The 13470-nt window shown below is 39.8% G+C and overlaps 1 protein-coding gene across 3 annotated transcripts in view; it reads left to right on the forward strand.

Moving 5' to 3' along the window:
• Nucleotides 1-3138, forward strand: part of arhgap18 (Rho GTPase activating protein 18) — a 134120-nt gene extending 130982 nt beyond the window's left edge. The window contains exon 15 of one of the 3 annotated variants that reach the window (XR_011885032.1): nt 1419-1443. Coding sequence is in view for 2 of the 3 variants with exons in the window: in XM_072251544.1 (XP_072107645.1) it covers nt 1419-1510 (92 nt within the window). In the remaining variant the exon portion in view is untranslated. Of the gene's footprint in view, nt 1-1418 lie in introns of all 3 variants that reach the window. The other 2 variants (XM_072251544.1, XM_072251543.1) reach the window with 2 other exon arrangements.
• Nucleotides 3139-13470: the final 10332 nt, after the last annotated feature.

Consider the following 13470-nt stretch of genomic DNA (forward strand, 5'->3'; position numbering starts at 1 on the left):
TGGATAGGTATATGGACAGGAAAGGAATGGAGGGTTATGGGCTGAGTGCAGGTCGGTGGGACTAGGTGAGAGTAGCGTTCGGCACGGACTGGAAGGACCGAGATCGCCTGTTTCCGTGCTGTAATTGTTATATAACTCACTTATAAGTCAATAGCATCATAACATTTTATGTAACGTTTGGATATTAAACACAGCACATATTTTCCCCGTATGAACGTATAAAATCATTGCAACACACCAGTATCGCTGAACCAGTGGGAGCCCTGGGCTTGTTTTCCTGCAACAAGACGGAGCCATCGAGGAGTGATGGGAGACAGTGATACTCGAACGGGGTTCCTTATGTCCAGTCTATTCCGCAATTTAGTTTTCGTTGTATTCATTGCAGAGATATGTTGGAAATGGAAGCAACGTTTTCAGTGCTTTCGTGGCTATCTCAGGATATTGAGCCTTGACTTTGATCCGGAATGCCGACAGAGATGTTATGTCAAACATACTTCTCAGCCCACCGTCATTTGCAAGCTTGAGAAGTTGATCTCCTTCCTGCACTGACATGGATGACGCGCGGGTATTGACTTCGCATACATTCAAGCTCAACAGAGGGCGTGACAGGGAATGAGGAAAGGTGCAGCTGACCCATATCATTTCCTCGCGGCCTGGTGGATGGGGACCGCTGCTCTACCCTCTCCAATTTCTATCAGAGGTGTATTACCTCCTTTACAAATACAGTACTTCCATTTCTCAAATCTGTTCTTCCTATGATCTTCCCTTATAGGAATACCAATTATTGTTCAAAGTATCAATTATTTGTTTAACTGCAAGTTTGAGGTTTGTTTTGTTCATTGTTTTCTGTCATCCTGATTTTAGTCCATTGTTACATTAACCTGCAATTGGCTGAACTCATGGAATTTCTGTTCCTCAGTCCCATTTGTAAAGACTGTTCTGACAACGCAAACACTGACAGAACAGGATCTGCATATCCTAATTCTTCACATCACAAATTAACTGAATTGTTTACGGATAACCTGACCTCTTCAAGTGAATGACAAACTTGGCATGGGTAGATGCAGATGTTCCCCATTTCCAGCATTTTTGTCTTTATTTTTGTTCCAGAACCAGTTACGATAACTGATTATCGTGGTGCTTAATGTTAGGTGGTGCACAGAACAAGACGTACCAGGGAGAAGTTTATCATTGGTGGGGGCGGGGGGGGGGGCGGTCAGTCTCTGTCACTGGGACATTACCATGCAGATAAGCAAAGGTGAGGAAAACATATCTGTCAGGAACATCAAAGACATTGGATCAACTTTGTAGTAACTTCCTATTTAATACGGAAAGTAAATCTGAGATTCAGCAAATTTTCAGTGGAATTAGAGCTAAATATGCCACATTAATGTACTTTTTGTGTAAATTGCTTTCAGGTGAACGCTGTCTGGATGATGACACATATATGAAGGACCTATACCAACTTAATCCGAAAGCAGAATGGGTTATAAAGCCTCGGTGCCAGTGACACTGCTTCAACAATAGACTAGCAATATGATTAAGTAAAACCAGACATTAATGGTTCTGTATAGCAAAGGAGACAACATAAATCAAACAGACTCACTATACCTGTACCTGGTATATGCAGAAGGACAAGAGATGAACAATACAGCTATAATGAGTCAAATTCAACAGCCAATTTGCTCTTGGACAGATAATGAAAAATTGCCAGCATGCTTGAAAAATATTTATGCAAAGTAAACATGTCCATATATGGATAACCATAAAAGAAATCCTTCCAGCAGAGCAGGAATATAATGGGAAACAGAACATCACCAAGAAAACTTAACACAACAGTAAGATCACATACACCAGAGGAGCAAATGTAATAAATTAATTTTAAGGTTTAAAAAAGTTTGCATTTTGTATCACAAATTATGGGGGTAAAAAAGCAAAAATCTCATATAGAGGGATATTCTGAACGTGAAGGAAGGGCAGAATTTCTACCAAATTTAAAGCCTCATCACAGTGATTCACACATGTTATAGTTGTCAGTTGTACCATCAGAGGCAGCAGAACAAGTGCTCTTGGACTAACAGTGTGAGCACTGTTGGGCAAAGGGATCCTTTCTCCTCCTGACATTTACTATCACATTGATGCAACCAAAGGTCTTAGCTACCAGACACAATGTACATTACCAACACTGAAATAACATTGCACATAAAGCTACTACCATCTGAGCTGAAGCATTAATCCAAACATAAAGAGCAAACTGTTATCAGAATTTATGAAATAAATTCAGCATCCTAAACCTTCTTTGCCAATCAAAGGGCTAATCTCCTACCTCAAACAGAATTGCCCTTCTTCATGGTATATTTCACACATAGGTTATTGATAATAAATCTGGTTCTAATACTGCCCTTTTCTCAAATCTCTTGATTCTTTTCCAATCCAAATCTCTTATTGAACACAATCACTGACTGAGGCACTACAGCCCTTCAGGGTAGATAATTCCAAAGATTCCTCACCCTCTGGGTGAAGGAATTTCTCCTTATCTCAGTTCTAAAAAACCTATCCATAATTTTGAGACCATCACTTTAGTCTTGACCCTACAGGTAATGGACACATCCTCCTTGTGTGTACTCCATCAAGCTTCCTAACACTTTTAAATATGCCCAGTAAAGTATCAAAAGAAATGTCATACGATTGTGTTGCTTCAATCTGCTATTGTAAATAGGAAGTTCTAGATTTTTTTTTTACAAGTTGATCATCAATTCTTTGATGAGACATTCTCTGCAAAATCAAAATGGGATGGATGTTTTGGAAATGTTTAATGGAGACACTATACATGAAGCAATTCCATAGATTTGTTGAAGTAGTCTCCTAGATTGAAATAACAGAATAATGTACATTTATGATGTCCCTTTTCATCTATTCCCAAAACCTTAAGCATGTATATCATAAAAATATACACATGCTTTCAAGAGGTTACATCCATTACTTTAAAGGTATTGATTAAAAAATTGTATGAGAAATTTAAACCACTTGTGCTAGATTATGATGAATATATTGTAAATTAATGGCTTTTTAATGCACTGTCTATTCTGTTTTAATTCAGTTTTAAAACTGTACAGTCACATTTTCTAGTCTTGTAAATAAAATGTGTATATATTCTACTTCTTGCAATGCAACTCCTAAATTTAACATTATTAGTTTTAAATAACAACATACTGTATGTGGGGAAGGTTTGTAAGGGTTATAGAACATTCAGCATTGATACAAACTAGTGATATTTTTTGCTAATCACTGAAAGCTTGCAGTTTAAACAAAATAAAAAGTATCATCCAGAAAATATCCACAATGAATATCTGGAAAAGAAAATCTAATGGGACAAAGTTACTCATTGATATTTCATGAATATTATTCAACCCAATGTTTACCCCAATGTGACTGAAAAATAGATATACATAGAAAACACATGGGCAGTTGGTGGATTTGCACTCTGTTCATTGGCTATAAAGGGACAACCTGAGACTATGAAAGGCACTAAGTAAATGGAAGTCTTCTTCTTTCACTGCCTTTGACATTCTTTTAAAAAAAATTAGAATTACATTTGTGTTGCTGAGGGAAATGATTTGCTGTCCACTGTAATTGTTTCTGTCTTAATTCAAAAATAAGAACAGAAAATGTTGAAAAAAAAGTCAAAAGAGCAAGTCGATTTTCCGGGTCTGTGACCCTTTGTTCCAGCATTTTGTGTTTTTTTTATTTGTTTCAGATATCTAGCATCTATAATTTTTAAAAAAAAACCTTTCATCCTTATTCCTTGCATCTGATTTGCCTTTCTGACAAGACAAAGGAAATCCTTTCTGACATAAAAATAAATTTTAAAAAAACGTATTTATTTTGCACCTCATTGCATCCTCCTGATTACAGACAATAGATTACTTCTGAGGCATTTTCACTGTTTCTTTGTAGATAAGTACAGATGCTAAATGGTTCTTTGAAAAATGTACCACGGCAACATGTGAGATAACCAGATAATCTTATTTCATTGATGTTGGCTGAGAGAATTGTGCTGCAAAATCTACACTAGAAGAATTTCTTGCTTTTTTTTCCCCCTCCAGACTGTACCATGAGACAGGTGGATGTAAGTTGAGTAGTTTAACACTGTAAACACAATTCATGGAACAGTATACACAGTATACTCTACTGTATTATACTGAAGGGTCTTGGCCCAAAACATGAACTGTACTCTCTCCATAGATGCTGCCTGGCTTGCAGAGTTCTTCCAGCATTTTATGTGTGTTGCTAGTATAGCACAGTACAGGCCTTCTGGCCCACAATGTTATGCTGCCATTTCAATCTAACCTTTCCCTCCCATGCAGCCTTTTAATTTTCTTTTATCCATGTGCCTAACTAAGAATATCTTAAATGTCTCTGATGTACAGTATCTGCATCTAACAACATGTAGGCAGTCTGTTCCATGCACTTCCCACCTTCTGTGCAAAAAAAAGCTTATTCTGACATCCCCCCCATTCTTTCCTCCAATCAACTTACAAGTATGTCCTCTCGTATTAGCCATTGTCAAAAGCCTATAAATTGTTAAAAATTATTCAGCTTCGTGGACCAAGGGAACAATCCCTTTTCCCATCTTCTGTGCCTTTCTACCTCTGCACCTTATTTTCTCTCTCTTGAATCTTTTTGCACTTAACCTATACTAAGTGATAGTTTTCAATGGGAAACTTACCAACTAGTAGATCTTTGGGATGGGGGTTAGAAACTGGAGCAACCAGAGGAAACCAACACTAATGGAGAAAACATGCAAACTGCACTAGCAGCATTCAGAGTCAGAGCTGAGCTGAATCCATATTCGTAAAGGATGATGCCTGGCAATGTCTAGTCCGGTGGTATTAATTACTCTCTAGTCCGTCGCTCCTGATTGGATAGTCCTCAGCCAATCAACTTTCTGCTCTCCCACCTTGTTTACAATTGAATTCCAGTTATTACTTAGAGTGAGACCTTCATCTGAATCCTAGGTCATCCTCAGGTTGGCTGACCTTTACAGGATTCCCTGTGAATGCAGGGCAGCGTATATTGGCTAGATGGGACGCATGGTGGAAAAACATATCAGGGAGTACAGGAGGTGTATCTGTTTGGGTTTCCCAGAGAAATCAGTGGTTGCAGAACATTGCATTTGCAATGGCCATAGGATTGACTTCGACAGTACAAAACTACTGTGCCATACCAATGGCTTTTAGGACTGCTTGGTAAAAGGAGTCATTGAAATAAAACTAATGGAAAAGAATTTTAACAAGAACGAAGGTCCAGCTCTAAGTAAGAACTGGAATTCGACTGTAAACAAGGTGGGAGAGTGGAAACCAGATTGGATGAGGAGTAACCAATCAGGAAGGACAGACTATGGGGGTATAAATACCACCGGACCAGACATGCTCAGGCATCATCCCTGATGAAGATGGCAGAGTTTGTCATTGAAATACTGGTTATAATCGATACCCACACCCAGTTGGAAGCCCTAGAATCGTTTATTCATCATACACGCCGGGAAATCATGAGATACTTTTTTAAACAACAACTATGTTTATCTTACTGCTGTTTAAAAAAAATTAAAAGAAAAAAAATTATTTAGGTGCATGGAGCTTAGAAAAATAGAGGGCTATGCAGTAGGGAAATTCTAGGCAGTTTCTAGAGTAGATTACATTGTGAGCCGAGGGTCTGTAATGTGCTGTAGATCTCTGTTTCTATAAACGTTCACTTAGAAGTAAAAATTAAGCACAGAAAAATTAGCGGTTATAGTTTGCTTTGAATACAATTGCATTTTAATCCCAGTCCATACTCATTTGAACATTGTAGCAATGCTCCCCGTTATAACATCCATTTTCTCACAAATTCCCACAGCGATGTTCTGGAGCATGGATGTAAAACTACACAAACCACAACCAACTTCATTTGTGTGCAGTCTGACAGTCTTCAAACTGCTTCCCATTGATTTTTGTTCACCATTGCGCCTTAAGCCACATTTCATTAAATGGTACTTCGATTTTAAGAAGTTGTTTTCATTTTACAACTGAAATACAGTCCTTTACAGTAAGGCTGTAATGAGATTTAAAACTGAGTGCCCAACTAGGCCTTTGCGAGCAGATTATTGGTGCGAAATTGCTGTTGATAACACTGTTAACAGTACTTTCCATCATTACTCTTATGACTGGACATAGGTGGATGGCTAGTAACTAAAAGGTTGGTTATATTCTGTTTTTTTTTAAGGGACAAATCAGATCTCAAAGGAACACGATTGCTGGTACAATATCAGCCTGACAGCTGCCTCCACTGTTCAGTCTTTCAAAGGCCAATAACAGGGATGGGCTGCCAGTTCCCTGCTTTCCACATACCAGTTATGTCTGGGAGAAGCTTGTAGGAAAAGTTATGGCCTCTTTCACACGCTTCACCACAACGGCTTCTAATCTTTACGAACAAAGATTGCAAAGAGCCCTCACTTCCGTGTGGTAGCAAATGCTTTCGGACTGAAATACTGAGATTAACTTTTACATTAAGAGTCAAAGGCGTTAGAAAATAAAATCAGCTCTTCCACTGGAGTCTAGTTGAATGCTCACGAGACAACATAAGGGGAGTAGAATGTTCCTCATCCCCTCCCTCCCCCCAGACCCCTTGTGATCAACATCAAGATGCTGAGGATGAGAACTTACTCAGAAAGGACTGAGACAAGAAGAAAATATCTACGATTCTCATTCCTGCTTTCCCGGCAAATATGATGAATAAACAATCCTAGTTTGCCCAGCAAAACTCCAAACTGGAAGCTGAGACTTGCACCTTCCAGCTTTATACATTAAGATCATAGATAGAACTTGTTTTGCTTTGGATTGATCATGAACTTGTGTTTAACCAAGGACTCGAACTTAAATTCTTGTTAACAGTATGGGTGAAATCAGGTAAAGTCAAGTGATAAAATCAGACTCTAAAACTTTTTGTGGAATTTTGTTCTGCGAGACTCGGCCCTGATACATTGCAGAGCTCACATTCTCTATCTCTGGGATCATTTTGAAAATATACAATAAAACGTAAGCTCGCAGAAACATAGCTCTTATGTAAAATGATTTACATTGGATGAAATTATAAGTTTCAACAATTTAGTCAAATTACTTCATCAACTCAAAATTAAAAGTAGTGTAGAATAAAAGTAGAATAAATTTTCCACAAAGTTGCAGGGAACAAGAGGGGTGAATATTTTAAAAATATAGTTTAATATAGCTCACTACATAAGTCCATAAGACATAGGAGCAGAATTAGGCCATTCAGCTCATCGAGTCTGCACCGGCTTTCCATCACGTCTGATCTCAGATCCCACTTAACCCCATACACCTGCTTCTTGCAATATCGTTTGACACCCTGACCAATCAGGAAACAATCAACTTCTGCCTTAAATATACCCATGGACTTGTCTTCCGTGTCAGTTTGTGGCAGCACATTCCACAGATTCATTACTCTCTGGCTAAAGAAATTCTTCTAAAAGGTCGCCCCTCAATTTTGAGGCTGTGCCCTCTAGTTCTGGTTACCTCCACCACAGGAAAACATCCTCTCCACATTCACCCTATCTAGTCCTTTCAACATTTGGTAGATTTCAATGAGACTCACCTGCATTATTCTAAATCCCAGTGAGTACAGGCCCAAACTACTTCTTCAAACAAAAATATGAAAAATAAATAAATGCCATGTTTGTGATCTATAAAACAAAGTGTAACAAGGACATACTTATAAAACAAATCATTCAAGATCAAGAGAGCTATCAAAGGCAGATAATATTTTGCACTTGATGTTTGTAACTCTCAGGCTACATTTAATGTGATGCTTCAAAGATCAAGACCGATTAGAGAATTATTCTCATGATATGTAAAGATATTTTAAAATAAATTTTTCCACAGAAAAAAATGAAAGAAAACTAATGATAGTTTTTTAAACAATGGATTCTATTCAGTCTTATTTATTCCCTGGGTAATCCAAGCAAATAATTTGATTTAAAGAACATTATAATGGCTTGTTTAAATTTAAAAGAAAATATGCAGCATTTTCTTGAGAGATGCGAGGCTAATACTACTGTGGGAGCAGTTCTGTGGTTGTGGATTGGTTCATTAAGAGGCAGAGAGCTCAAAAATATTGCACCTCACCTCCCTGTGACCGCAAAACAACCCGTTGTATATTTGGTTCATTCATGGTTTAGCTGACTGTTTAATAACTCTTTCCTGCACCTCTGCTCTTGTCCAATGAACTAATGATAGTTCTTTAAACAATGGATTCGATTCAGTCTTGTTTATTCCCTTGATGCTCACTTTCCAGACCCAGCCTCTATATTCACCAGATAACCCCCTGCTCTTTGCCCAGCTTCAGTGAGATTTCATACCTGATACATCTGTCCGTTCGTTCCCTTTCCTTTTAGCATTTTGAAGGGACTGCTTCTTTTGCATTTGCCGGTCTCCAACAATGACTGTCTCCAACAATTGCACTTTCCCAGGCAACTACAGGAGATGCAACCCCTGTCCTTTCATTTCTTCATTCCCCATCATCTGGTGACCCAAAACTCCTCCAGATAATTGAACAATTCATTAGTTTTCCTTCACATGCAGAGTTCACAATGTGATTTACACTGCACAGGAGATCACAAAAACAGATTAGAATCACAGAACACTACAGCAGAGAAACAGGCCCTTTGGCCCATCTAGTCCATGCCAAACTAATAATCTGACAAATGCCATCAACCTGCAGTAGAGTCATAGATTAGTCGACTGCTTTTTGTTCCGGCATCCTGTCCATGGGACCCTCAGCTTCCTGATGAGCCACATTATTTCTCCACCCCACTCTCACTCTGACCCATTTGCATCTAGCCTCCTGTACTTTGACACAAAGACCCAGTGTAAGCTTATGGAACAGAACCAGATTTTCCAACTGGGCACATTGCAGCTCTCCAAAATAATTATTACTTTCTACAGTTTAAGACCATAAGATATAGGAACAGAATTAGGCCATTTGGCCCATCAAGTCTGCTATGCCATTTCATCATGGCTGATCCACTTCCAGCATAGTCACAATCTCCTGCCTTCTCCACGTATCCCTACATGCCCTGACTAGTCAACCCAAAAACCTCAGTATAGAAGGACATCACCTTAGAAGGAGCAATTTCTTTAGCCAGACGCTAATGAATCTGTGGAAGTCATTGTCACAGATGGCTGTAGAGACCAAGTCATTGGGTATATATATAAACAACACACACAAAATGCTGGAGGAACTCAGCAGGCTAGGCAGCAGCTATGGAAAAGAGTACAGCTGATGTTTCGGGCCAAGACCCTTCATCACGACTGGAGAAAAAAAGGTGAGTCAGATTAAGAAGATGAGTGGGAGGGGGGAGGAAGAAACACCAGGTGATTGGTGAAACCAGGATGTGGGGTAGGGTGAAGTAAAGAGCTGGGAAGTTCCTTACTTCTGTTCTAAAAGGTCGCCCCAGAATTAGGCCATTCAGCTCATCGAGTCAGCTGCACCATTCCATCATGGCTGATCCTGGATGCCACTCAACCCCATACACCTGCCTTCTCCCCATACCCTTTGATGCCCTGACTGATCAGGAAACAATCTACTTCCACCTTGAATATACATGGACTTGGCCTCCACCGCAGTCTGTGGCAGAGCATTCCACAAATTCACTACTCTCTGGCTAAAAAAATTCCTCCTTAGCTCTGTTCTAAAGGGCCGCCTCTCAATTTTGAGGCTGGGCCCTCTAATTCTGGATACCTCCACCACAGGAAACATCCTCTCCACATCCACCCTAACTAGTTCTTTCAATATTCAGTGGGTTTCAATGAGATCCTCATGCATTCTTCTAAATTCCAGTGAGTACAGGACCAAAGCTGCCAAACTATGTTAAGCCCTTCATTCCCAGAATCATCCTTGTGAACCTCCTGCAAAATCTCTCCAATGACAACACATCCTTTCTGAAGTGTGGGGCCCAAATCTCTTGACAATGCTCCAAGAGCACCTGACTAGTGTCTTACAAAGGCTCAGCATTATCTCCTTGCTTTTATATTCTATTCCTCTTGAAATAAATGCCAACATTGCATTTGCCTTCTTCACCACAGACTCAACCTGTAAATTAACCTTCAGGGAGTCTTGCACGAGGACTCCAAATTCCCTCTGTACATTTGATGTTTGAACCTTCTCTCCATTTAGGTAACAGCCCGCATTATTGTTCCTTTTACCAAAATGCATTATCATACATTTCGCAACACTGTATTCCACCTGCCACTTTTTTGCCCTTTCTTCTGATTTGTCGAAGTCCTGCTGCAATCGCACTGCTTCCTCAGCACTACCTACCCCTCTGCCTATCTTCCTATCATTGCAAGCTTTGCCACAAAGCCATTAATTCCATTATCCAAATCATTGACAAACAATGCGAAAGGTAGCGGTCTCAATACTGACCCCTAAGGAACACCACTAGTCACCAGCAGTCAATCAGAAAAGGCCCCCTTTATTCCCATTCGCTGCCTCCTGCCTGTCAGCCATTCCGTTACACACGCCAGTATCTTTCCTGTAGCGCCATAGTATTTTATCTTGTAAAGCAGCTTCATGTGTGACACCATATCAAACGCTTTCTGAAAATCCAAGTAAATGACATCCACTGCCTCTCCTTTATCCATCCTGCTTGTTACTTCCTCAAAGAACTCTAACAGATTTGTCAGGCAAGATTTCCCTTCACAGAAACCATGCTGACTTCGACTTATTTTATCATTAGTCTCCAAGTAACTCAAAACCTCATCCTTAATAATAGAGCAACATTTTCCCAACCACTGAGGTTAGGCTAACTGGCCTATAATTTCCTTTCTTTTGCCTTCCTCATTTCTTAAAGAGTGGAGTGACATTTGCAATCTTCCAGTCCCCTGGGACCATGCCAGAATCAAATGATTCTTGAAAGATCATGACCAATGCATCTGTTATCTCTTCAGCAACCGCTCTCAAGACTCTGGGATGTACTTTGTTTGGCCCAGGTGACTTATCCAAATTAAGACATGTCAGAATGGGAATGGGAAGTGGGGTGGCGGGAGGATGGGGTAAGAGCAGATGTGCGTGAAATAGAAGAGACGTGGGTGATGGCAGCGTTGATGGTGGAGGAAGGGAAACCCCTTTCTTTGAGGAAGGAGGACATCTCCTTCAGTCTGGAATGAAAAAACCTTATTCTGAGAGCAGATGTGGCAGAGATGGAGGAATTGAGCAAACCGCATGGGAAGAGGTATAGTCACGATAGCTGTGAGAGTCCATGGGTTTATAACAGACATCAAGAGATAAGCTGCCTCCAAGATAAAGACAGAAAGGTTGAGCAAGGGGAGGGAGGTATTGGAAATAGAAAAAGTAAATACCTGACATCAGGTGAGACCTGATGTAGATTGGGAAACTGCTTCGCCGAGCACCTACACTTTGTCTGCCAGAAAAAGCAGGATCTCCCAGTGTCCACTCATTTTAATTCCATATCCCATTACACCAGTCCATGGTCTGTTTTACTGTCACAGTGAGGCCACATTCAGGTTGGAGAAGCAACACCTTATATTCCGACTAGGAAGCCTCCAACCTGATGGCAAGAACATCTCAAACTTCTGGTAATGACCTCCCCCCCACCACCTTCACCATTCCCCATTTCCTTCTCTCACTTTATCTCCTTATCTGCCCATCAGCTCCCTCTGGTGCTCCTCCCCCTTTTCTTTCTTCCATGGCCTTCTGTCCTCTCCTATCAGACTCTCCCTTCTCCAGCCCTGTATCTCTTTCACTAATCAACTTCCCAGCTGCTTACTTCACCCTCCACCCCCTTTCACCTATTACATTGTGTTCTTCTTCTTCCCCTCCCTCACCTTCCAACTCTGACTGAATCTTTTCTCGAGTCCTGATGAAGGCTCTCGGCCCGAAACATCAACTGTGCTCTTTTCCACAGATGCTGCCTGGCCTGCTGAGTTCCTCCAGTATTTTGTGTGTGTTGCTTGGATTTCCAGCATCTGCAGATTTTCTCTTGTTTGTGATTGGACATATTCAAAGCAGAGGTTAATAGGTGCTTGATTAGTAAGGTTGTCCAAGGTCATGGGGAGAAGGCAGGTAAATGGGGTTGAGAGAGATGATAAATCAGCCATTATGGAAAGGTGGAGCAGACTCAATGGGCTGAATGGCCTAATTCTGCTCCTTTGCCTTAAGGCCTTATGATTCTATGAATCCTTCCCTCACAATTACTGCTAACTCACTCGCTTTTCCTCTTTCCCAGTTCTGACAAAGGGTCTTTGACTTCAAACATTAACTGGTGTTTTCCACAGCTTGACCTGTTTTTATTATTATTTCTTTGTATTCAAACTGTATCTTTTATGTCAACATTATTAAATTCAATATGTGAGAAGTTTAGATGTATTGCCTTAACCCAAAGAAGGGAACTGATAAAGTCTGAATCTTTCCGTAGAAGGCTCTCATTCTGAAAGACTCCGTTCTAACATGTTGCACTCTTGGCAATTATCATCTCTCTAAGGTATTAAGTGATCTTATTTGATGACCTGCTGAAGACTTACTCCATGTATTATTTAAAAATTAAATATTTAAATCAAAAGGATATGATTCTATGGTTCCAAACAGAAGGGGATTCTCTTCATGCACAGAGAAAGCAGAACAGCACAGCACAGGAGCTTCAGCCCATGATGTTGTGCTGATTTTTCAACCTACTCCAAAATCGATCTAATTTGTTCCTCCCATATTGCCCTCCATTTTTCTTTCATCCACATGCCTAAGTTTCTGAAATGTCCCTAATATATCGGCCTCTACAGCCACCCCTGGCAGCACATTCCATATACCCACCACTCTGTTTAACAAAAGTACTTCTGACATTCCCCCTATAATCAGTTAAAATTAAAGTGAGAAATTGTGGGCTGCATTAGCATGATTTCTTGCAAAACATTCTACAAGGTCCTGCTGCAAGTCGTTAAGAATTTTTAAAAAACACAATTAATCTTTATTATTTAATTTTGGTTTGAATTTCCCTAATTAATTTCCTCTGTTACTCGGCCTGACAGATAATTTCAAACATACTGGTGAAAAGTTTTTGAGTGTTCCTGATTAAAGTGCTGCAGTCACAAATCTGGCCCCTAGACTTCATCATGATTTATAATGCAAACAGTATACTTAGGTTTTTGATTTCATGCCTTGTAGAACTTAAACCATTTCTAATTGCCTATTGCAGCTCATTAATTTTAGAATGGAGAGTGTTTTTTTTCGCTTTTCTGTGCATTCTCTCAGATACTTCTTGGAATATAATTGACAGTTTGAATCTTATAACTCGTGCAGTCTGGACAATGTATTGCAATACCAGTATAAAATCTTTTCGAATGTGCCAAATTATTTTTTTGGCTGTAGGTCTTTAAAAAAAAAGGCATATCTTATTAAATGGTA

Source organism: Mobula birostris, chromosome 2 (assembly GCF_030028105.1).
Source record: "Mobula birostris isolate sMobBir1 chromosome 2, sMobBir1.hap1, whole genome shotgun sequence".
In the NCBI taxonomy this organism is placed as follows: Eukaryota; Metazoa; Chordata; class Chondrichthyes; order Myliobatiformes; family Myliobatidae; genus Mobula; species Mobula birostris.